General features: G+C 32.7%; 1 protein-coding gene across 1 annotated transcript; it reads right to left on the bottom strand.

Annotated features, from left to right (window-relative positions):
• Positions 1-285: 285 nt before the first annotated feature.
• Positions 286-17,358, bottom strand: LOC112026400 (putative methylesterase 11, chloroplastic). Its single transcript, XM_065776861.1, has 5 exons — positions 17,023-17,358; positions 2,848-3,084; positions 2,037-2,180; positions 1,000-1,131; positions 286-889 (listed from the first exon to the last, which is right to left on the bottom strand). The coding sequence occupies exons 1-5, from the start codon at positions 17,356-17,358 to the stop codon at positions 605-607; spliced, it is 1,134 nt and encodes a 377-aa protein (XP_065632933.1). The 3' UTR covers positions 286-604.
• Between the last annotated feature and the right edge of the window lie 5,616 nt (positions 17,359-22,974).

Raw genomic sequence — 22,974 nt, 5'->3', positions numbered from 1 at the left:
GATGTGACCATGCACCAAAAGACCCCCGCAGCCCCAAGCAACTCGTAGCATTTGTCTCGGCATCAAATTGGTAGGATATGGATCAAGGTTAAGTTAAAGCTATCAAATGGAGTGCAGCCCATTTTAATTAGAGCTATTTGTTCTACTTTGAAGTAAAAGAGTATGCCTTATCATGGTACAGAGTGAGCACTAGTGCAATGTTCATCTTTCAAGAGTTTTAAATTTATCTATTTTTACTTCATTTAATATTTACTTATTTAGTAGTATTCGTACATAGGATGAAAATTTCAAATAGATATTGTCAACAACTTTTCATCATTTTCCTTTTGTACATATTTTGTTATACAGATTTGAAAGACTAGAATTCATACATGCTCATTGGTACTAACAAGCTCATACAATACATGTACTATAAAGATTGGAAGATGCCTAATGTATAGCCATATCAATATTTTACAGCTACACAAAGGGAACAGTGGCATATGCACTACATCATGCCACATCGTGGTCACTTAACTTTAACCAGATACGCATCATGCTTCTTACTAAATGCAGGTCACACGGTGCCGGATATTTACCACACCAGGCTTTGGTGCAAAAGGATTTAGGCCTGCTTCGGTGGAATTTGTGCTATCTCTACTAGAATTTTGTTTAGGGACTGAGGCCTTGACAAGAAAGGTGCATGATCAGAACCTTTGAGCCAAAAAACCTGCTCTGGAGGATTTGTATTTATTATGTTCTCCTGTAGAGCAACTGGTACGGCACAGTCTTCAGGAGTTCCAATGTAGAATCTCTGGATAGAGCCATAATGCGCATCAGAAAGTGAGAGTTTCTCTATAACAGGCCCAAAAGGTATTGGCCTCATTGAAACTAATGACAATGCAACGTCCTGGATATCAAGGAAAATAAAAACTTAATCTTCAGCGTTGTATTGATATCACACTCTTAAATTAGACCTGGTCCAAAATTCAAGCGGTTTTGACAATGTTATAAAGATACCTTAGCAGGACTTTGATTGAACAAGAAGTCTTTCACCAATTCCTTGTCAAGACCTATAGCAGTTGGGGGCTGATCTTTCCCATTTGTGTACAAAAATTTCTGAGCTTGCTGCATCAGATCATTTGAACCTGTCTGTAATAGCATAGATAATCTGTCAGTTTAAGAAATAAGCCAATTACATTAATCTCATGCTAGAAAATAATATTTGGACATTGGACATCAGAGCTTCCTTCATACTAAATCAAATCCTATGCAGCAAATCTGATATAACAAGATGTCAAGGATTGAAACTAATCATAACAAACAATACGTTCAAGAGTGTAATTCATCAAAATGTAATAATTTCAAAACTTAATATATTTCCAAATAAACAAACTTTCCATATGCAACTAACTATTATAAAAATAAAAAATTATAAAAAATAACATATATCTCTCTTAAATTTAAAAATAATAATTTTTAAGGAGATATAATTGTATGAGTAAGATATTTTCTAAAATAAATCTTAAGTTTCATTCTAATGGTATAACTCACAACCAAACCAATAAATAGGTTTAATTATTACATTACAACACATTTTATTCCTAGTAATAAATATTACAATTCCTGTTGTAATTCTCATACAGTGTACCAAACGTACCCTTAAAGTAAAGTATATCCTCTCTATTTCACTGGAAATGGAGGAAGTACATTCCGCCTTTAAGATTTTATTTCTTGGATCTAATAGTGTATAGAGTGCTATGTAATTTAAAATTTTAAGTGGTGTGACTCTAGATACACGATTAAATTTTTAATTTTTAATCTGAACTATGAATTGGATCCATTTCAAATGAAGATGATCATTTTACAGATTAAGGAGGCATATATCTCACTACATAGGAAAAAGGTAAAACCTTGAAGTCACTTGGAAAATAAAACGAGGTTCCCTTTGTTACAGTTATGAATTATGAATGAAACCAAAGGTGCATGAGTTCAATATTATTCTCCCTTTTCTTTCCCACTTTTTGAGTCCAAGAAATTATAGAGTGAAGAACAACCTGTTGGGAAAACATATCAAGGAAACTCTGCTCACTACTCAACATTGCTGCAGCTATAAAAATTGCTTTTGAGATTTTAGATGGAAACAACTCCATTACATATGAAATACAAGCACCACCAAAATCATGTCCCACCAAAATCACCTGCATTAAAAAGAAAAATTTTAGCTCTAGTATATCTAAATGGAAAAATTTAGCAACATTACTGCTACTGATATGGATAAAAATGGCATAAAGATGTTAAAATTGGCATATTGTTGATCAACATATGCCAATGCGGAATTTATGGCTTGTTTGGAAGTTTAGAGAGGAAGGAGAGTAGAGGGGAGTAGAGGGGAGGGGAGGAGTGGAGAGGTGAGTAGAGGAGAATGATTTTTCTCCACCTTGTTTGGATGTTTTTAAAATTAGTAAGGGGGAAGGGAGTAATTAGCCCTTCCCCTTGTATAATTTTGTTAATATAATAAGGGTAAATTGGGTAATTTACTTGGTCAATAGTTTATGTACTCTACTCTCCTCCAAATCTCTCCAATTTGGGGGAATTAAAAATGGGAGGCTAGAAGGAGTTGAAACCCCTCCAAATCCCTCCAAACCCCTCCCCCTCATTCTTTAAAAAACTTCCAAACAAAGTAATTGGATTACTCTCCCTCCCTCTACTCTACTCCCTCTCCATTTTTAAACATCCAAACAGGCCATTAGTTTCAATTATTTGTTTAAATACCTTATAAGCATATATGAATGTCAAAAAATAGTGCACTGTAATTTCACATTATTATTCTAACATTGATTCAAAGAGAGAGAGAGAGCAGAAAACCTTTTCTCCATCTCCAAGTTTCTCTAGGATATCAGTAAGTGGCTTTACGTACTGTGCAAGGCTCGTAATGCTGTTTGTATCAAATGTATGAATTCCAGAACCTGCTAAGTCAACTGCATCAACTCTATATCCACTTTCTTCCAATAGTGTGATTGTTTTATACCAACACCAAGCACCAAAGCCACCTCCGTGAACAAGAACAAAATGTATGGTTTCCAGGCCATCAACATTTAGATCCTAAGGAATGGAAACTAACAAAATAAGATGGTGGATGATATATAATTAGAAGAATATACTTTTATTGGATGACATATATATATAAGCATCATTCTTTCCATCTCCTAATGAACAGTGCCGTAAAAAAAATACAAAATCAAAGTGATTGTATGCTAGTATTTGAACAGCATTTTGAGTTAAGAAACCAATGATAGTTATAATTAACGCATGTATGATAGGCAATTATAAGAAATAGATAATATCAAATTTCCACAAACTCAAGCCAAATGCATCCACACCAAACTAGCCTACATTCAATTGCATACTTTCTAAGTACTGTCTTTTAGTCTCATTACGGATTCATTTTTTATGTCAAAAGCATTCAAATTGCTGAAAAGGTAATTCTTTGATGGTAAAAAGTAATAGGTAAGCAACAAAAAAATGTTGCCAGGAAAAAATTACAGCTTAATAAAAAATATAAAAAAAGTAAAGAAGTGAAGGTAAAAAAGTAAAATTAGTAAAAAAAAAAAAAATTTGTGAGAGGGAGGGGGTGAACTGCATTGGATTTCAATCCGTAATATAGGTAGACTTGTCCCATATGGCCAGAGTCAGAAGAAAGTAGCTTCCTTCAATGTGGCAAGAAGGTCATGTAACTTGAGGCTAAAGCACAACAAAGATATTGGACATGACATTTCCCCTCTTGGGTCTTCGAATTGTCGAGGTCACCAACTAGTTGCGACTCTTCAACATACAAGTTAGGCCACAACAATGGAATCCATGGATGTTTCCAGCCATCATTTATGAAAAACTTTTGTGAACGTTTGATGTTTGACCAAACCCACTGAATTTTATGGTTCGAGTTGAAATCTAACAAGCCCATGACGCAATGTTTTGTCCTATGACAAATGAGAACTCTTTGCTTAAACCCTCATAAAAAAATCTGTATTAGTTATCTCTGTATAAGATAACAACAATATGAGGGTATTATCCTTGTAAATTGCAATTGAGAATAACAAACCAACTAATCAAGACCAACTAATCAGAGGCATTGGAAATTCTTTTTTTTAATACCTTATAAGCATATATGAATGCCAAAAAATAATAGTTCACTGTAATTTCACATTACTATTCTAACATAGATTCAAAGAGAGAGAGAGCAGAAAACCTTTTCTCCATCTCCAAGTTTCTCTAGGATATCAGTATAAGTGGCTTTACGTATTGTGCAAGACTCGTAATGCTGTTTGTATCAAATGTATGAATTCCAGAACCTGCTAAGTCAACTGCATCAACTCTATATCCACTTTCTTCCAATAGTGAGATTGTTTTATACCAACACCAAGCACCAAAGCCACCTCCGTGAACAAGAACAAAATGTGAGGTTTCCATGCCATCAATATTTAGATCCTAAGGAATGGAAATTAACAAAATAAGATGTTGGATGATATATAATTAGAAGAATATACTTTTATTGGATGACATATATATAACCATCATTCTTTCCATCTCCTAATGATCAGTAATGTAAAAAAATATACAAGATCTAAGTGATTGTATGCAAGTATTTGAATAGCATTTTGAGTTAAGAAACCAATGATAGTTATAATTAACGCATGTATGATTGGCAATTATGAGAAATAGATAATATCAATTTTCCACAAACTCAAGCAAAATGCATCCACACCACACTGCCTAACTTGTCCCATTAACTCTACTCCATATTCAGTCCACACTTGAATACAACATTCAATTGCATACTTTCTAAGTACTGTCTTTTAGTCTCATTTGATTGTAATCCAAAGATTAGTCTTTATATATATATATATATATATTGTAGTAAACGGATTCATTTTTTATGTCAAAAGCATTCAAATTGATGAAAAGGTAATTCTTTCATGGTAAAAAGTAATAACTAAGCAACAAAGAAATGTTGCCAGGAAAAAATTACAGCTTCATCCAACTTGCATTCCACTAGAGCATCATTGGTAAATTTAACTTACAGACCAAGAATTGCTCCAAGATCAATTTTATTCCTCTTGGATTGATGCTGTTCAACTAATCTTGGCAAATAATTTTATTTTTATTTTTCTTCTGTCTACGGTATGCATGATAAAAAAAAAATCTGATATTTGGTAGAACAGTTGTTTAGGGACACAACCTTTTTTTTTTTTTTTTTTTTCACAATTTTGCTATGGTGGTAAATTAGGACAAGAGAAAGTAACCTTACTTTCACATAGATTCACCATTGACACCACTTTTATTATATATTGATACAACGTAAGGGGTGGCAAATGGGCGGGTTGGATCATAAATGGGTTGGGTATGTAATTACCCATTTATCCATTTATGACCCATTTATATATAAATTAATTATCCATTACCAACCCAACCCATGTAATTAGTAACCCACCAATTTAACTCAATATAACTCAAATACCTCTAAAACTACATGAATACCCTCTTGACATCCAAAATTACCAAAATACCCATTAAATACCTAAAATGATACAAATACCCCTACACTTCCAAAATTACCAATATACCCTTGGACATCCAAAATTATCCCCAAAATATCTAAAATGAGCAAAATACCCATGAAACTTCTAAAATGACCAAAATACCCCCTCATATCTCTAAAATCACAATATATGCTTAAAATCCACCAAAATACCTCCAAAATCTCTAAAATGACCAAAGTACCCTCTAAAACCCAAAAAATGACCAAAATATCCCCGAAACCTAAAAAATAACCAAAATACCCCCGAAACCTAAAAATGACCAAAATACTTCCAAAACCCAAAAAATGACCAAAATACCCCCCGAAACCCAAAAAATGACCAAAATACCCGTGAAACCTAAAAATGACCAAAATATTTTCAAAACCTATAAAATGACCAAAATGCCCCCGTAACCCAAAAAATGACTAAAATACCCCCAAAACCCAAGAATGACCAAAATACCCTTGAAACTCAAAAAATGACCAAAATATCCCCAAAACCCAAGAATGACCAAAATACTCCTGAAACTCAAAAAATGACCAAAATACTCGTGAAACCCAAGAATGACCAAAATACCCCTAAACCTCAAAAAATGACCAAAATACCCCCGAAACCCAAAAATGAGCAAAATACTCTTGAAACCTAAAAATGATCAAAATACCTCTGAAACCTAAAAATGATCAAAATACCCTTGAAACCTAAAAAATGATCAAAATATCCTTCAAAACATCCAAAATACCCTAAACCTCTATTTCGGTAATTTCATATGTTTCTGGTGTATTTTGGTCATCTTACATGTTTAGCGGTATTTTGGTCATAATTTTGGTTTAAGGTGTTTTTATCGATAATTTTTTTTAGCTTTTAGGGTTATTTTGGTCATTTTTTAGGTTTTTGGGGTATTTCGATAATATTTTAGGTTTCAAGGTATTTTGGTCACTTTTTGAATTTTTGGAGGTATTTCGGTGAATTTTTAGGTTTAGGGAGTATTTTGGTACTTTTTTAGGTTTATGGTGTATTTTGGTAATTGTTAGGTGTTGGGGGTATTTCGATCATTTTTTTAGGTTTTTGGGGTATTTTGGTCATTGTTTTAGGTTTTGGGGTTGTTTTAGTCATTTTTTAGGTCTTGGGGTATTTCGATCATTTTTAGGTTTCAGGGTATTTTGGTAATTTTTTAGGTTTCAGGGGTATTTCAGTCATTTTTTAGGTTTAGGGGGCATTTTGGTAATTTTTTAGGTTTAGGGTGAATTTTGGTAATTCTTAGGCTTCAAGTGTATTTCGGTCATTTTTTTAGGTTTTAGGAGTATTTTGGTCATTTTTTGGGTTTCAGGGGGGGTATTTTAGTCCTTTTTTTGGGGTTCAGGGTATTTCAGTCATTTTTTAAGTTTAGGGGGTATTTTTGGTAATTTGATGGGTTTCGGAGGTATTTTAGTCATTGTTTAGGTTACGGGGTAATTTGGTAATTTTTTCAGGTTTCGGGGGTATTTTAGTCATTTTATAGGTTTTAGAGGTATTTTGGTAATTTTTTAGGTTTCGGGGGCATTTTAGTCATTTTATAGGTTTTAGAGGTATTTTGGTATTTTTTGGGTTTCGGGTGTATTTTGGTCATTTTTTGGGTTTTAAGGGTATTTTGGTCATTTTTTTGGTTTTGAGGGTATTTTGGTCATTTTTAGTTTTCAGGGATATTGTGGTCATTTTTTGGTCATTTTTAGGTTTTGGGGGTATTTTGGTAATTTTTAGGTTTTGGAGATATTTTGGTTATTTTTTAGGTTTCGGTGGTATTTTAGTCATTTTATAGATTTTAGAGGTATTTGGGTATTTTTTGGGTTTCGGGAGTATTTTGGTCATTTTATGGATTTCGGGGGCATTTTGGTCATTTTCTAGGTTTTGAGGGTATTTTGGTCATTTTTAGGTTTCGGGGGTATTTTGGTCATTTTTTTTGTAATTTTAAGGATTTGGAGGTATTTTGGTCATTTTTTGGGTTTTGGGGGTATTTTGGTAATTTTTAGGTTTTGGGGGTATTTTGTTCATTTTTTAGGTTTTGAGGGTATTTTGGTCATTTTTTGAGTTTTGGGGGTATGTTGGTCATTTTTAAGTTTTGGGGGTGTTTTGGTCATTTGTTGGGTTTTCAGGGTATTTTGGTAATTTTTTGGGTTTCAGGGGTATTCTAGTCATTTTTTTGGTTTTAGAGGTATTTTGGTCATTTTTTGGATTTTGGGAGTATTTTGGTTATTTATTAGATTTCAAGAGTATTTTGGTTATTTTCTAGAAATTTAGATGAGTTTAGTGGGTATTAGTGGATATATCCATTTAGACCCATCTAATTAAATAACCAAATGGGTCTTTACCCATTTAACCCAAATATTCAAATGGGTTGGGTTAAGACTTATCCAAATAAGGTGGGTAATGGGTGATTTCATGGATATGGGTAAAAATTGCCACCCCTAAACGTAGCACATCAACAATTGTGAACAATTCTGTGCCCCTAAACCTATTGAATATGTGTTGCTTAGATTAATCTCGGCCTTTGGATTGCCCTTCCATGGGCAAGAGTGGTAATATGAGTAGACTTGTCTCGTAAGGCTAGAGTCAGAAGAAAGTAGCTTCCTTCAATGTGGCACGAAGGTCATGCAACTTAAGGCAAAAGCACAACAAAGATATTGGACTCGACATTTCCATTTTGACTCTTCGAATTGTTGAGGTCACTAACTAGTTGCGACTCTTCTACCTTCAAGTTAGACCACAACAACAGAATGCATGGATATTTCCAGCCATCATTTATGAAAATCTTTTGTGAACGTTTGATGTTTGACCAAACCCACTGAATTTATTGGTTTGAGTTGAAATCTAACAAGCCGATGATGCAATGTTTTGTCATATGACAAATGAGAACTCTTTGCTTAAACCCTCATAAAAACGTGATGTAATCCAATCTATATATACTATAAAACCGAATCATCTAATATAACAACCCCATGGTCCAATTCGCTATCAATTGAAAACGTACTTAATCTGTTATTATTTTCTATATATTGCTCCCTCTCTCTCTCCACTTCAATTGTTCATGTGGGTGATTTACTTTTGGCGTTTTGGGTTGCTATGGCTGAATGTTTTGCCTCAGCAGAAGGAAGTTTCGTTATTTAATCATCTTGATTTAATTTTGATTATATATTTCAGATGGGTTATTTGTTTTTTTGTTATTAATATGAGCCTTTTAGCTACTTGCATTGATACTAATTAATGAATTTCCAATAGGTTTAATTCTATTTTTTGGTGATAGGTTTCAAATCTGCTATATAGAACGTTTGGTCTTTGCTTTCCTTTTTGTTCTTGAAAAGATATAATAATTTCATTGTAAGATGATAGTTGCTAATAGTTACAAATTGTCAATTAGTCTAGAAATTTGATTTTCCAGGTTCCAGGGATGAAGGAGATCAAGATGTCAAAGGCCAATTTGATGTAAGTTGTGGCTTTTGTGAGGGGTGGAATCCAGGAAGCTTGCAATGATATTTGTATCATTTGCCTTGAAGCCCTCCCTCTGTGATAGTGATCTTTCAATGGTGTCATACACATATTACCAAATTTGTATCTTTATATTCCCAGTATTTGATGTATTATTAACCAATCCAATTTTCTATATTTTACAGAGGTGACCAGTAATAAGCTTGCGTTTCATCTGCAAGGTATTAATCTTGAATGGTTGTGCATATGAGTTCCAATTTTAAGGGCATCAAGTTATTTTCCTTTTGCAATATTATGATTGTTAGTAATAATCAAGGGTCATATGGTTGAGGGCTGAGATAGGGGTGTCAAACGTATAAGCATACACAATAATAATTGGGCTTCAACATTGTATCACTTGCAAAGTGAGCATAGTTGTTATTACGAAATTGTAGTTACTACTCCTAAACTGCTAGATCTGACTTGAATTCTAGAACTTGTATTTTATCTAGATTATTGTACAATGTTACTTATGGTTTGTGGTTTATCAAATTGTTTCTCATTTTATATGTATATAAATTTGTCGACTGTTGTTTGCTATATGCATGGTGTCTTTGATAAAATACCTCAAAAAGATTGTATTATGTGGCACAAATGAGGCAAACTGTGGTTTATCTTTGATGAGTTGTTGACATAATAATTGTTCTTTTTTTGACTGATAATAAATTTGTGCTAGCATATTGTAGCTGCAATGACAACATGGTCCTTAGAAATCAGCTGTCTTTAATTTTGTCATTGTCCCTTTCCTATTGCTTGCATTCATTTGAACAGTTGACATGCTATAGTTTTTGAAAGTTTTTGAGCACCATACTTAGTCCTAAGATTGGCCTTAAGTTGAGGTTTAGTATTAGTTGCCTTGAGCTTCCCTTAAGTCTCATGGGACTACTTTTCTACTTTTATACTTTTTTGCTTAATGTATAATGGGTTCTCTCCATGATTGCCTCTTTTGAATATTTGAGTTTCATATTTTGTGATTCACTTGGGAGAAAAAAATTGTTTGTTTAGTACTTATGGTTGTTTTCCTTATATATATTCGTAATATTTTGTTATGGTACAGATTTATTCTCTTTTATTCTGAACTATTAAGTTGGGTAAAACAAAATGGGCATGTGATGGAGGTGGAGGTTGGCTATTATGGTACAATTGGGACCAATGTCATGTGGATGAAACTCTAAAGTCAGCAGTGCTAGAGATATTATAAAACTTACAACTTGAGAATTACAAAAATATATCACCAATCACAAAAATCATTCAAAAATGCATTTAATAGTTTGTTGAAATCCACCTACCATATTCATTGTCACATCAAATTATAAAAGTTATGTAGACCACCGCGCACCATTGACGCAGTGGTCACTCCACAAATATAAATACTTGTGGTGTGTGGAGGGCAAGGGTCCGCGTTTAAGTCTCTAAGAGGAAGCTTCACACACATATACACCTAGATTAGACTATAGTAAAATTTATATCTTATATAAAAAAATAAAAAAATAAAAATTTATATAGTAAAATATATAATATTTTTAATATTTTCCTATTTGAATTATTTGTGATTAGTAACACATCTATTTGTAAGACCTATTTATTTAAATTTGTCTTATCTCTATCTCTAGTATTACTTAATTCTTTGGGCTATTTTAATAGTGAAAAAAAAAAATGTAAACTAAATTTTTTTGGCAGATACTAAATTTTTTGGATCTTTTGGCTAAATATTGCCAAAATTAAAACATTTTTGCATTATAGGTACTGTTTGAAGTTTTTTGGCAAAATGAGGAGAGAGGTTGAATTTCGGCAACAGCGTTGCCGAAATTCAAGAAAAGATTGCCCTTCCATGGGCAAGAGTGGTAATATGAGTAGACTTGTCTCGTAAGGCTAGAGTCAGAAGAAAGTAGCTTCCTTCAATGTGGCACGAAGGTCATGCAACTTAAGGCAAAAGCACAACAAAGATATTGGACTCGACATTTCCATTTTGACTCTTCGAATTGTTGAGGTCACTAACTAGTTGCGACTCTTCTACCTTCAAGTTAGACCACAACAACAGAATGCATGGATATTTCCAGCCATCATTTATGAAAATCTTTTGTGAACGTTTGATGTTTGACCAAACCCACTGAATTTATTGGTTCGAGTTGAAATCTAACAAGCCGATGATGCAATGTTTTGTCATATGACAAATGAGAACTCTTTGCTTAAACCCTCATAAAAACGTGATGTAATCCAATCTATATATACTATAAAACCGAATCATCTAATATAACAACCCCATGGTCCAATTCGCTATCAATTGAAAACGTACTTAATCTGTTATTATTTTCTATATATTGCTCCCTCTCTCTCTCCACTTTAGTTGTTCATGTGGGTGATTTACTTTTGGCGTTTTGGGTTGCTATGGCTGAATGTTTTGCCTCAGCAGAAGGAAGTTTCGATATTTAATTATCTTGATTTAATTTTGACTCTATATTTCAGATGGGTTATTTGTTTTTTTGTTATTAATATGAGCCTTTTAGCTACTTGCGTTGATACTAATTAATGAATTTCCAATAGGTTTAATTCTATTTTTTGGTGATAGGTTTCAAATCTGCTATATAGAACGTTTGGTCTTTGCTTTCCTTTTTGTTCTTGAAAAGATATAATAATTTCATTGTAAGATGATAGTTGCTAATAGTTACAAATTGTCAATTACTCTAGAAATTTGATTTTCCAGGTTCCAGGGATGAAGGAGATCAAGATGTCAAAGGCCAATTTGATGTAAGTTGTGGCTTTTGTGATGGGTGGAATCCAGGAAGCTTGCAATGATATTTTTATCATTTGCCTTGAAGCCCTCCCTCTGTGATAGTGATCTTTCAATGGTGTGATACAGATATTACCAAATTTTGTATCTTTATATTCCCAGTATTTGATGTATTATTAACGAATCCAATTTTCTATATTTTACAGAGGTGACCAGTAATAAGCTTGCGTTTCATCTGCAAGGTATTAATCTTGAATGGTCGTGCATATGAGTTCCAATTTTAAGGGCATCAAGTTATTTTCCTTTTGCAATATTATGATTGTTAGTAATAATCAAGGGTCATATGGTTGAGGGCTGAGATAGGGGTGTCAAACGTATAAGCATACACAATAATAATTGGGCTTCAACATTGTATCACTTGCAAAGTGAGCATAGTTGTTATTATGAAATTGTAGTTACTACTCCTAAACTGCTAGATCTGACTTGAATTCTAGAACTTGTATTTTATCTAGATTATTGTACAATGTTACTTACGGTTTGTGGTTTATCAAATTGTTTCTCATTTTATATGTATATAAATTTGTAGACTGTTGTTTGCTATATGCATGGTGTGTTTGAAAAAATACCTCAAAAAGATTGTATTATGTGGCACAAATGAGGCAAACTCTGGTTTATCTTTGATGAGTTGTTGACATAATAATTGTTCTTTTTTTGACTGATAATAAATTTGTGCTAGCATATTGTGGCTGCAATGACAACATGGTCCTTAGAAATCAGCTGTCTTTAATTTTGTCATTGTCCCTTTCCTATTGCTTGCATTCATTTGAACAGTTGACATGCTATAGTTTTTGCAAGTTTTTGAGCACCATACTTAGTCCTAAGATTGGCCTTAAGTTGAGGTTTAGTATTAGTTGCCTTGAGCATCCCTTAAGTCTCAGGGGACTACTTTTCTACTTTTATACTTTTTTGCTTAATGTATGATGGGTTCTCTCCATGATTGCCTCTTTTGAATATTTGAGTTTCATATTTTGTGATTCACTTGGGAGAAAAAAATTGTTTGTTTAGTACTTATGGTTGTTTTCCTTATATATGTTCATAATATTTTGTTATGGTACAGATTTATTCTCTTTTATTATGAACCATTAAGTTGGGTAAAACAAAATGGGCATGTGATGGAGGTTGGCTATTATGGTACAATTGGGACCAATGTCATGTGGATTATACTCTAAAGTCAGCAGTGCTAGAGATATTATAAAACTTACAACTTGAGAATTAGAAAAATATATCACCAATCACAAAAATCATTCAAAAATGCATTTAATAGTTTGTTGAAATCCACCTACCATATTCATTGTCACATCAAATTATAAAAGTTATGTAGACCACCGCGCACCATTGACGCAGTGGTCACTCCACAAATATAAATGCTTGTGGTGTGTGGAGGGTAAGGGTCCAGGTTTAAGTCTCTAAAAGGGAGTTTCAAACACATATACACTTAGATTAGACTATAGTAAAATTTATATCTTATATAAAAAAATAAAAAAATAAAAAAATTTATAAAGTAAAATATATAATATTTTTAATATTTTCCTATTTGAATTATTTGTGATTAGTAACACATCTATTTGTAAGACCTATTTATTTAAATTTGTCTTATCTCTATCTCTAGTATTACTTAATTCTTTGGGCTATTTTAATAGTGAAAAAAAAAAATGTAAACTAAATTTTTTTGGGAGATACTAAATTTTTTATTATCTCCCAAAAAAATTTATTAAAAAAAAAAAAATTTGCTCCCAAAATCTGGGGCCTTTCTCTAGTAGTGGGGCCCTAGGCAATGGCCTAATTGGCCTATGCCTAGGGCCGGCCCTACCTGTTGAAGAGTGTACATGGTGACCTCCTATATATAATTATATAAGTTATCCCAACTAAAATAAAATGAAATGAAGATTTGAAATAATCTTTTAAACTACTGTATATAAATATTCTATATAAACTTAAATTATTAAATATTCTTAAAAAAAATTTGAGAAACATACTAACTGTTAATTGTTAAACGCACACACATAAAAAAGAGAAATTAATAAAATATTCTTTTTAAAACCTTATTTTCAATAGCTTTCCTATGCATCGCACGGGTTAGCAATTAGTATTATAGTATATATTAATCCTTTAAAATAAGATATCTTTATTTATGGCTAAAACAAAATCTTTTCAATATATTTTACAATGGTTGCTCTTTGAACTGGTTCGTGTGCTATTGCACAGATTGACCAACTCATTCAAAGATTATTGAGTATGGAAAAATACAACAAAAAAAACTCAAATTCTTATCCTTTGTCGGGATGGGTTTGGCTTGCGTCCAATGCTCCATATACCTAGGCGAAAAATGGGCACAACATTTGTCCCAAAAAGCCCACATGTCAGCCAATATTTCATCTAGAGCACAGAACATTGGATAGAAGTCTTATCCTACTAGAATAATGGTTAAATGACCATTTACACTCTATCTCATGTCATAAAAAGTTTAAAATGAAAAAATTTAGATCAACTCTTTAAGTCCATGTAGTATATTAGGTTCCTGAGTTCCTTAATTCATTTCAAGCATGTTGTTGTATTAATCAAATAATCATAAACAATGTTATCTTCTCTAAGGAAAATTAAATTTGAAGCAACTATATGTTTTAATGAGAAACCTAATATACTATACCTAAAAAATTCTATATAAGTATTAGCATATTAGAAAAAAGGCGAAAATACACTTTTAGTTCCTTTATTTTGGGCCATTCTCATTTCGGTCTCTAAATTGATTTTGCACCTACCTCAATCCCTGCAATCAGAAAATTATTTTTGTTTTGGTCTCTGCCGTCAACCCACTAACAAAAAAGTCCCACGTGGCAGGCGGAGTGTTCTACTTGCTAACATAACACTGACGTGAACATTAAAATATTATTAAAAAAAGTTATTTGACATTTTTTCAATGCCACGTTAGTATTTAAATTAAAAAAATTAAAACAAAAAAAAATTAATTCCTCAAATTAATTTTAATTTTAATTAAAAAATAAAAAAAAAACAATTTTTTTATACTTTCTTTTAATTAAAATGATTTTTTTTATTCCAATTTTTTTTTCGGAAGAACAAATTAATTTTCTTTATGTTCTTCCCTAGAATTTGATTCATATTCTTAGCAATTTAATCCTTATTTTCTTATAATTTTCTTTGCCTTTCTTGTACTCTCTTTATAACCAAATACATCAAAACAAGATAAATTAATTAAATGTCTTTCTTGTCTTTTTTATTTTTTTATTTTTTATTCCTTTCATTATTTTTTCAGAAGAACATGTTCATGTTCTTTGTGTTCTACCCCAGTATTCTTCCCCATAATCAATCTCCAACAAATAACCAAACCCCAAACCCATATCTCTAGCAAAGCAACCAAACCCTAAACCCAACAACCAAACCAAGCTCCAGCAAAGCAAACCTTAGCCTAGGGTCGTCCAACACCTACTCGGACTCGATAAATCCGACCGGCCTAACGCTCTCCAACTCGATAACCACCCGATCTGAATGGTGATTCGATCGGTTTCGGGTCGCCGGCGTAAACACCCAATACCATCGGTTCAAGTCTCGGTTTAACTATTTGAGAAACTGAAGAACTCGACCTGCTCGATGCCTTTCTCTCTTCTAGTCGCAAATCTCGTGCTTTAGTCGAAAACCGGTAAACCTAAACTTAAAACTCCACCGATATGATGAGATCTCGGCTAGATCTCGAAAAATATAGCGAGATCTCGGCTAGATCTTGAAGGATATGGAGGAATATTGGCCAGATCTCGATAGTTCCAGCCAGATCTACTGAGATCTGGCAAGATTTCAGCCAAAATCCGGCCAAATTTTGACCTCTTGTAGTGAACTCGAAATCGACCGATATGCACCCGAAATCGACAAGACCCAATCCGGCTGATCTGAAGCTCCACACAGGTCAGTTGCGGGTTATGATTTCTCTCACCCGAGTCTTTCGGGTTAAGTCCAAGTTAGGCGACTCGACCCGAACTGACTTGTGGACACCCCAACCTTAGCCTTCAAACCCATAAATATTCTTGGCAAACAAACACATAAAGTAAAAATTAAGGAATTAAAATTATATCAAAATCCAATACCCTATTGTATTGGTAATCGAATTTGGAGCTAGGAATGACCTAAACCTGGTTAAGCAAAGCAACAAAGAACATGTGCTTCTCCAAGCAAATCAAATCGTTGGACATTTGGCCCGATAAGCAATTCGCAAACAAGTATTTATTCGGTTTTGGTTTCCATTGAATGGTTCTTCACTCATTCTTGTTCTTTTGATCCACCTTCATAAATGTGTCCAACTCGAAATGAGGATCGGAAGCATCAATGGGTTCGAAGTCTTGAGTGGAGTTTCCAGTGTGGTGTGGCGATAAGAGAATTTGTTTGTTCAATGAAATCTGGTTGAGCACAGTGAGGTCAAGGTCAGATTGGGAGTAACTGGAGATGAAAGTGGAATTGGAGTTAAAATTAAAATGAATTTATTTGTTATTTATTTTTTTAATTAAAATTAAAATTGAGGAATTAAAAATTTTGGTTTTAATTTAAATATTGACATGGCATTTAAAAATGCCAAATAACCTTTTTTTAATAAAATTTTAATGTCCACGTCAACGTCATGTCAGCAAGCAAGACACTCTGTCTATCACATAGGACTTTTCTGTTAGTAGGTTGACGGCAAGAACCAAAACGGAAACAATTTTCTGATTTCAAGGATTGAGGTAGGCACACAATCAATTTAGGAACTAAAATGAGAATTGACCCAAAATATAGGGACCAAAAGTGTATTGTCGCCAAGAAAAAAATATATTTAAATACTTACATTTACCAATTCATAATAGCTAGATGGTGGTTTATCAATTATCATCTACTAGCTTTACAAAAAATAAAAATAAAAAATAAAAAAATAAAGAAGAAGAAGAAATAAAACTATATTGATGAAAATCTAGACCATACGAAATCAGTTTTCACATGGGAATACTTATGTTTTTTAGTAAAAAAAGTATAAAACTATGACACAATTTAGTAAAAAAAGTATCCAAAAACCATAAAATCCTCATCTTTCCAGTCATGAATCAACTTTGAATAGTTCAAAACAAGCATTATAAACACATATTCTCCGGCAAATGAACTCAAGAATCACTAAAAACCAAAAAGAAATAAAAGTCAAACCTTGTTAACAAGCTGAAGAGGCTGAATGAGAGAATGATCAGTACGTGACCTCTGCCTAGAACTTGAACTCTTTGGAAGCTTTTTAGGAGCAGCTGTAGATGGGTACACCACAGAAGTGGACCTGTTAAGGTTAACGGGTAGAGAACCGTTCAGCTGATGCTGGTGGAAGAGGAAAGCTGCAGCAAGAGCCTGTTGGTGAATTAGAGCATCATCAAACTCAAGCTTCTCATTCTTTTTCTTAGTCCTTTTGGTTGAAGAAGAGTTTAGTAAACGTTTTGAGGGTTTTTTTATGAAGGTTACCCCCTTGGGACTGAAACATGCCCATGAGTTTCCCATTTGCTATGCATGCAAAGTTAGAAAGCTAGGCTCATACTTATTTGAATGGAAAGTCTATGCTAGGGGTTTGGACTTTTGAAATTCTAGCTAAGGCTATTTAATTTTGTGTGTGCTAGAAGAATTTTATGCTTATACGTGTGAGCTCCCAACTTAGTTTACCCCTATTTTAATGTCTACGTGTGAGCTCCAAGTTTGCTTCTAAATAGGACACTTCCTATTTTTATTTTATTTTTTAGATGAACCTAAATAGGAAACTTCTAATACATAAGTACAAGCTGGTGTGTATATTAGCATTGATCAATACAGTAAACTAGAGAAAATTAATTGAATACATGGTACAACCATGTGTTAGTTTGAATTTAATTAAAAGCTGTACCTACATAACTAACTTTGTTATAGATAGTACTGGAGAGAAGTTGCATATGTTACGATCTAAGTTACATATAAAGATATAATTTAATGTTAATTTTTCATTCGCATCTGTTAATTAAGCTAGTAATGGGCCCGCACCATGTGCTGATAATGCTGTAAGCTCATATGTAAGAAGATTATATAAAATATTTCAAATATTTTAAATTAATAACATTAATTAATGTTGCGAAAACATGAAGAAGTTTTTGTTAAATTAATGATGTAATACCAAATTAAAGGGATGAAGAATTTAAACTATAGAGTAAATTAGAAATTAGTTATTATGTGGTGTAATAAGTTGATTGTTTGTTTAATCATAATTTTTGTTACTTTAATGCATTGGAGTTAGCATAATTGTTTTTAGGATAAATTACAAAATTTGTCCCTATCTTTGATATCATATTTCAATTTGATCCATAATCTTTTAACTGTGTCAATTTGATCCCTAAGCTTTTAATATCGTGTCAATTTAGTCCATGCAATTATCTTTTAGATGGAAATTGCTGACGTGGTAAACGGCCTAAATAAAAAAAAAAATATTTTTCCATGTCAATGGACAACTATATTGCCATGTCAATTTTTTTATTTAAAAAAACTAAAATAACTTAAACACTTTGAAACATTTTTTGAAATGCTAAACCAAGCTGAAAGCCCTCTCACAATTTGACTGAACCAAACCTCCATGGCTAAACCTTCAATAATTTGGTCTTCTCACCGGTCTCCACTACCATCATGGCAGTGGCCTTGAACTTGTTGTTCCCGTTTTCGCTCCCTTTATTCTCTCCCTTTCTCTCTCTTTGCTCAAACTCAGGAAGGACTCAACTGGACCATCGTTGTTGCTACTTCTCTATCACTCTGTTTCCTTTCTCATTCAAGTCGAATATGGATATTGAATTCTACATTAAACCCAACGGTAATTTTCATGGAAGTTACCAAACTATTGGAGGAATATCAAAGGTTAGCAGCAAGCCAACAACACTCCTGGTTCTGTAACCTTCTATTTTTTTTATTCTCTATTTTGTTATTATCCTAGACATGCCAAACCTGGGCTGGTTTTGTGTCTCCAAGACTTTTGTATACTCACGATTCAATTTTAATAAAATTTCTATCATTTACTCAAAAAATCATTGTATCTTTTCAATCCAAGCTCACCTAATTGAAATAACTAATAAATTCCCATATTCAATTTAGAATATCATATTTAAAATAGTCATATTGTTGCACACAATTTTGATACAAATTCAAATCCCAATACCAACAAGGAATTGTTAAGCAACCCAATACAACTGAAGCGCAACTGTAAACCACATGCCAATTTTAAAACCCACAACTGTAGACAGGGAAAATTCCCGACCTATCACAAGCTGACACGTCATACTATTAAGTCCAAAAAATACGGCCAATTACAAAACGCTGCGTATTACTGCTAGGTTTTGCTATCATTACTCAGAAACCAACAGAAATTTGCCAAGTGTCATGCAAAAACCAATCACACATCATCGCACGTGTAAGCGATGACATAAGCAGTCTTGCACGTGTAAGCGATGACATAATCAGTCAGCACGTGCAAGCGATGACATAAGCGGACCAATCAAGCTCTGCCACGTGTCACCAATCAGACTCCGCCACGTGTCGCTTACCTACCCCTAAACTCCTATAAATAGAAGTCTTCCTAAGGCATTTGGAGGGGATCAGATCTGAGAAGGAGATCCAAGGAGATCAGGAGATTTAGAGAGGGCACAAAACCATTTGAAGCACTCAGAAGTCAGCTCTGCCGGAACCAAGCTCTAAAGCCTCCAAGAACTTCAAGAACTTCAACTTCGAATACGAAGAACATTCGAAGAGAAATCATCCAAATCATCCACCTAGATCCAAAAGTTCACTGGAATCAAGCTCAAAAGCCTCCAGAAACCTCACAAATCACAAATCAACGAAGCTCTACGGATTCAAGCCTCTAAAGCCCCGAAGAACTTCCATCACAAACCTTCGAATACAAGAACATTCAAAGAGGAATCATCCAAATCGTATTCCTAGATCTCAAAGTTCACTGGAATCAAGCTCAAAAGCCTCCAGAAACCTCAACAAACCACAAATTAGTGAAGTTCTACGGATCAAGCCTCTAAAGCCCCGAAGAACTTCCACCACAAACCTTCGAATGCAAAGAACATTCGAAGAGGAATCATCCAAATCATATTCCTAAATCTCAAAGTTCACTGGAATCAAGCTCAAAAGCCTCCAGAAACCTCAACAAATCATAAATCAGCGAAGCTCTAAGGATTCAAGCCTCTAAAGCACTGAAGAACTTCCACCACAAACCTTCGAAGACAAAGAACGCACCAAGAACACGAAGAACACGAAGAACGTGAAGAACAAAGGATTTCTAACAAGCTCATAGCCAGAGATTCATTGTAATTCCGTTTCAACAATCTTCGATCCATCCTTCAACCAAATTAAAGGATACTTTGTGTTCAAGTAAAAATCACATTACCACAAATCCAGTTAACAAATCTTTCAAGGAGATCGAATCAGAGGATCACTTTTTTGTAATTACAGAGAATTGTACCACACATATATTCAATACAAATTTGCATTTGTGACACTATTTTACTCGTTTGACTTTATTTCGAACCGAGAAATTTAGTCGTCCACAACAACAAAAACAAACCCAATTACACAATCAACCACAAAACAAAAACCTATCTTGTTTGACTGAGTTAATACAAATTCTGATACAAGCCCAAAAACTAATGCGAACAAAAAATAAGAGCAAACAACGATGGTTCCAGCTAAGTCCTTCCTGGGTTTGAGAAGTGAGACGATCTGGCCGGATTAACCGATCTGGGTTTGAGAGAAAGAGAGAGAGTGGGAATAAAGGGAGTGACAAAGGGATGACAAGTTTAAGGCAATCACCGAGAAGGCGGTGGTGAGTGGTGAAAATATTGAATGTTCAGCCATGGAGGTATGATTCGATCAAGTTGAGAGATGATAAGCTTCACCTGGGTTTTAGCTTTTAAGGTTGTTTAAGCTAATTTAGTTTAGTTTATTATTATTATTATTATTATTATTATTATTCAGGCCACATGGCAATCCATGTGGCAGTCTCGATGGCATAAAAATAATTTTTTATTGTCACTGTTAGTCAAGTCAACAATTTTTCATCCTTCACTTAACGGCAAAGACTATTTTGACATAATATCAAAATGTTAGAAACTAAATTGACATACTTGAAAGGTTAGAGACTAAATTGACATACATCATAATGGTTAGAGGCCAAATATGTAGTTTACCCTTGTTTTTAAAAATATCATATTAATATTTAGTTGTCTCATGGAAATATCATATTTATAATGCCACATTTATCCTATTGAAGTATGACAGTGGTAAGTTAAACACTTCGTGAAAATAGTAATATCATACTAATAGAATTTTATTGTAATCCAAAATATGTAAAGAAGGTAAAGTGGAAAGCCAATTGAAAAATTACTCTAACAAAGCACCACATGACAAAACGACGTGTTCTCTCATATGAGATTTTTGCTTAGTTATAAAAAATCAAAAAGAATTCATATATATATATATATATATATAATTAGTGCACACATATAGATAATTAATATGTGTATTTGCTACATTGACACATTTAACAAACTAAAAATTTGACATAAATGCAAACTTTGATGAGTTCCTAAATGAGAGAGTTTTAAGGAATACGTCATTTGGCAGAATCTTATGCTTTCCCATATGAAATCTCTGCTTTTCTACATACTAGTAATGGCCTCGCGTGATGTACAGGTAATGCTATAGGTTGTTATGTGAAAAGCTAATATAGAATGTTCAAAATATTTTAAAATAATAACATGAAGTAATGTTTTGTTAGTGGTTTTTGTTAAATTAATGATGTAATACAAAATTATGGGGATGAAGAGTTTAGACTATAGAGAAAATGTTGCATAAATTAGAAATTAGTTATTATGCGATGTAATATCTTCTCAAAAAATGTTGTGTAATAAGTTGATTGTTTTTTAATCTTTTTTTTTTTTTTTTTGTGCTGAAATTTTTAATCATAATTTTTGTTTCTTCATTGGCTTGGAGTTAGCATAAAAAAATATGTAATTTCATGTTAATGTTTAGTTGGCTTATGGAAATATCATCCAAAATTTATGATGTCACATTTATGTTATTGAAATATGATAGTGGTAGGTTAAACACTCAGTGAAAATAGTAATATCCTATTAATAGAAATTTATTATAACCCACAATATGTAAAGAAGTTGAGATGCCATATGACAGAACTGCATAGTCTCTCACATGAGGTTTTTACTTTCTTATATAATTTTTATAATTAAAAAACCATATAAAATAATTATATATATATATATATAATTAGTACATACCTATAGATAGTTAATGTGTATTTACTCCATTGACATATTCAATGAACTAAAAATTTTACATAAATGCAAACTTTGATAAGATGGAAGCCTAAATAAGAAAGCCTCAAGAAATGTGTTACTTGATAGAATCTCATGCTCTTCCACATAAAGTCTCTACTTTTATATATACTAGTTGTTGACCCATGCTCCGCACAATTTTTATTTATAAATTTTGTAAACATTATAAGAAGGCAACATTATAACAATATTAATTATTTCTTATTGTTATATAAGTATAAGTATTTATTATACTTTTACTTTTATAAATATTTACTTTTATATATGCTAGTTATTATTTCTTATTGTTATATAAGTATACGTATTTCTTATTTTACTTTTATATAAGTATTTATTATTTCTTGTAATCCTATTTTAATGTGGATGAATTTTTATATCTCCTTGAAACTATAAGTTGTAAATGTCAAAATGTAAGAAATTATTAAATATACTTGAGGAGCAAGTTAGAATTCTAAGTGGTCTTCTTACTTAATAGTATAATGCAAAGTAGTCAAAACCGTATTGGAGACCATTTTAGTTTGGCTAGAAAATGGAAAAAAATTGGTATTTATGTATGCTGGTATGTCATTTTTTATTCATTTAGATAAATACATAATCAATTTTTTATTGTCAATTTTTTCTTCATTTGAGCGTTGGACTTATTTCTGTTTTTTTAAAATAAGATATACAATTAGTTATATAATAAAATTGACTTTTATGTTTTCTTACGCAATAGATATAGTTTTGATCATTGCTGGTTCCACAATAGTTAGTT

This window comes from Quercus suber, unplaced genomic scaffold (genome assembly GCF_002906115.3).
Source record: "Quercus suber isolate HL8 unplaced genomic scaffold, Cork oak 2.0 scaffold_143, whole genome shotgun sequence".
Classification (NCBI taxonomy): Eukaryota; Viridiplantae; Streptophyta; class Magnoliopsida; order Fagales; family Fagaceae; genus Quercus; species Quercus suber.
Note: the sequence above shows the minus strand (reverse complement) of the source record. Positions and strands in the feature narration are given on the sequence as shown.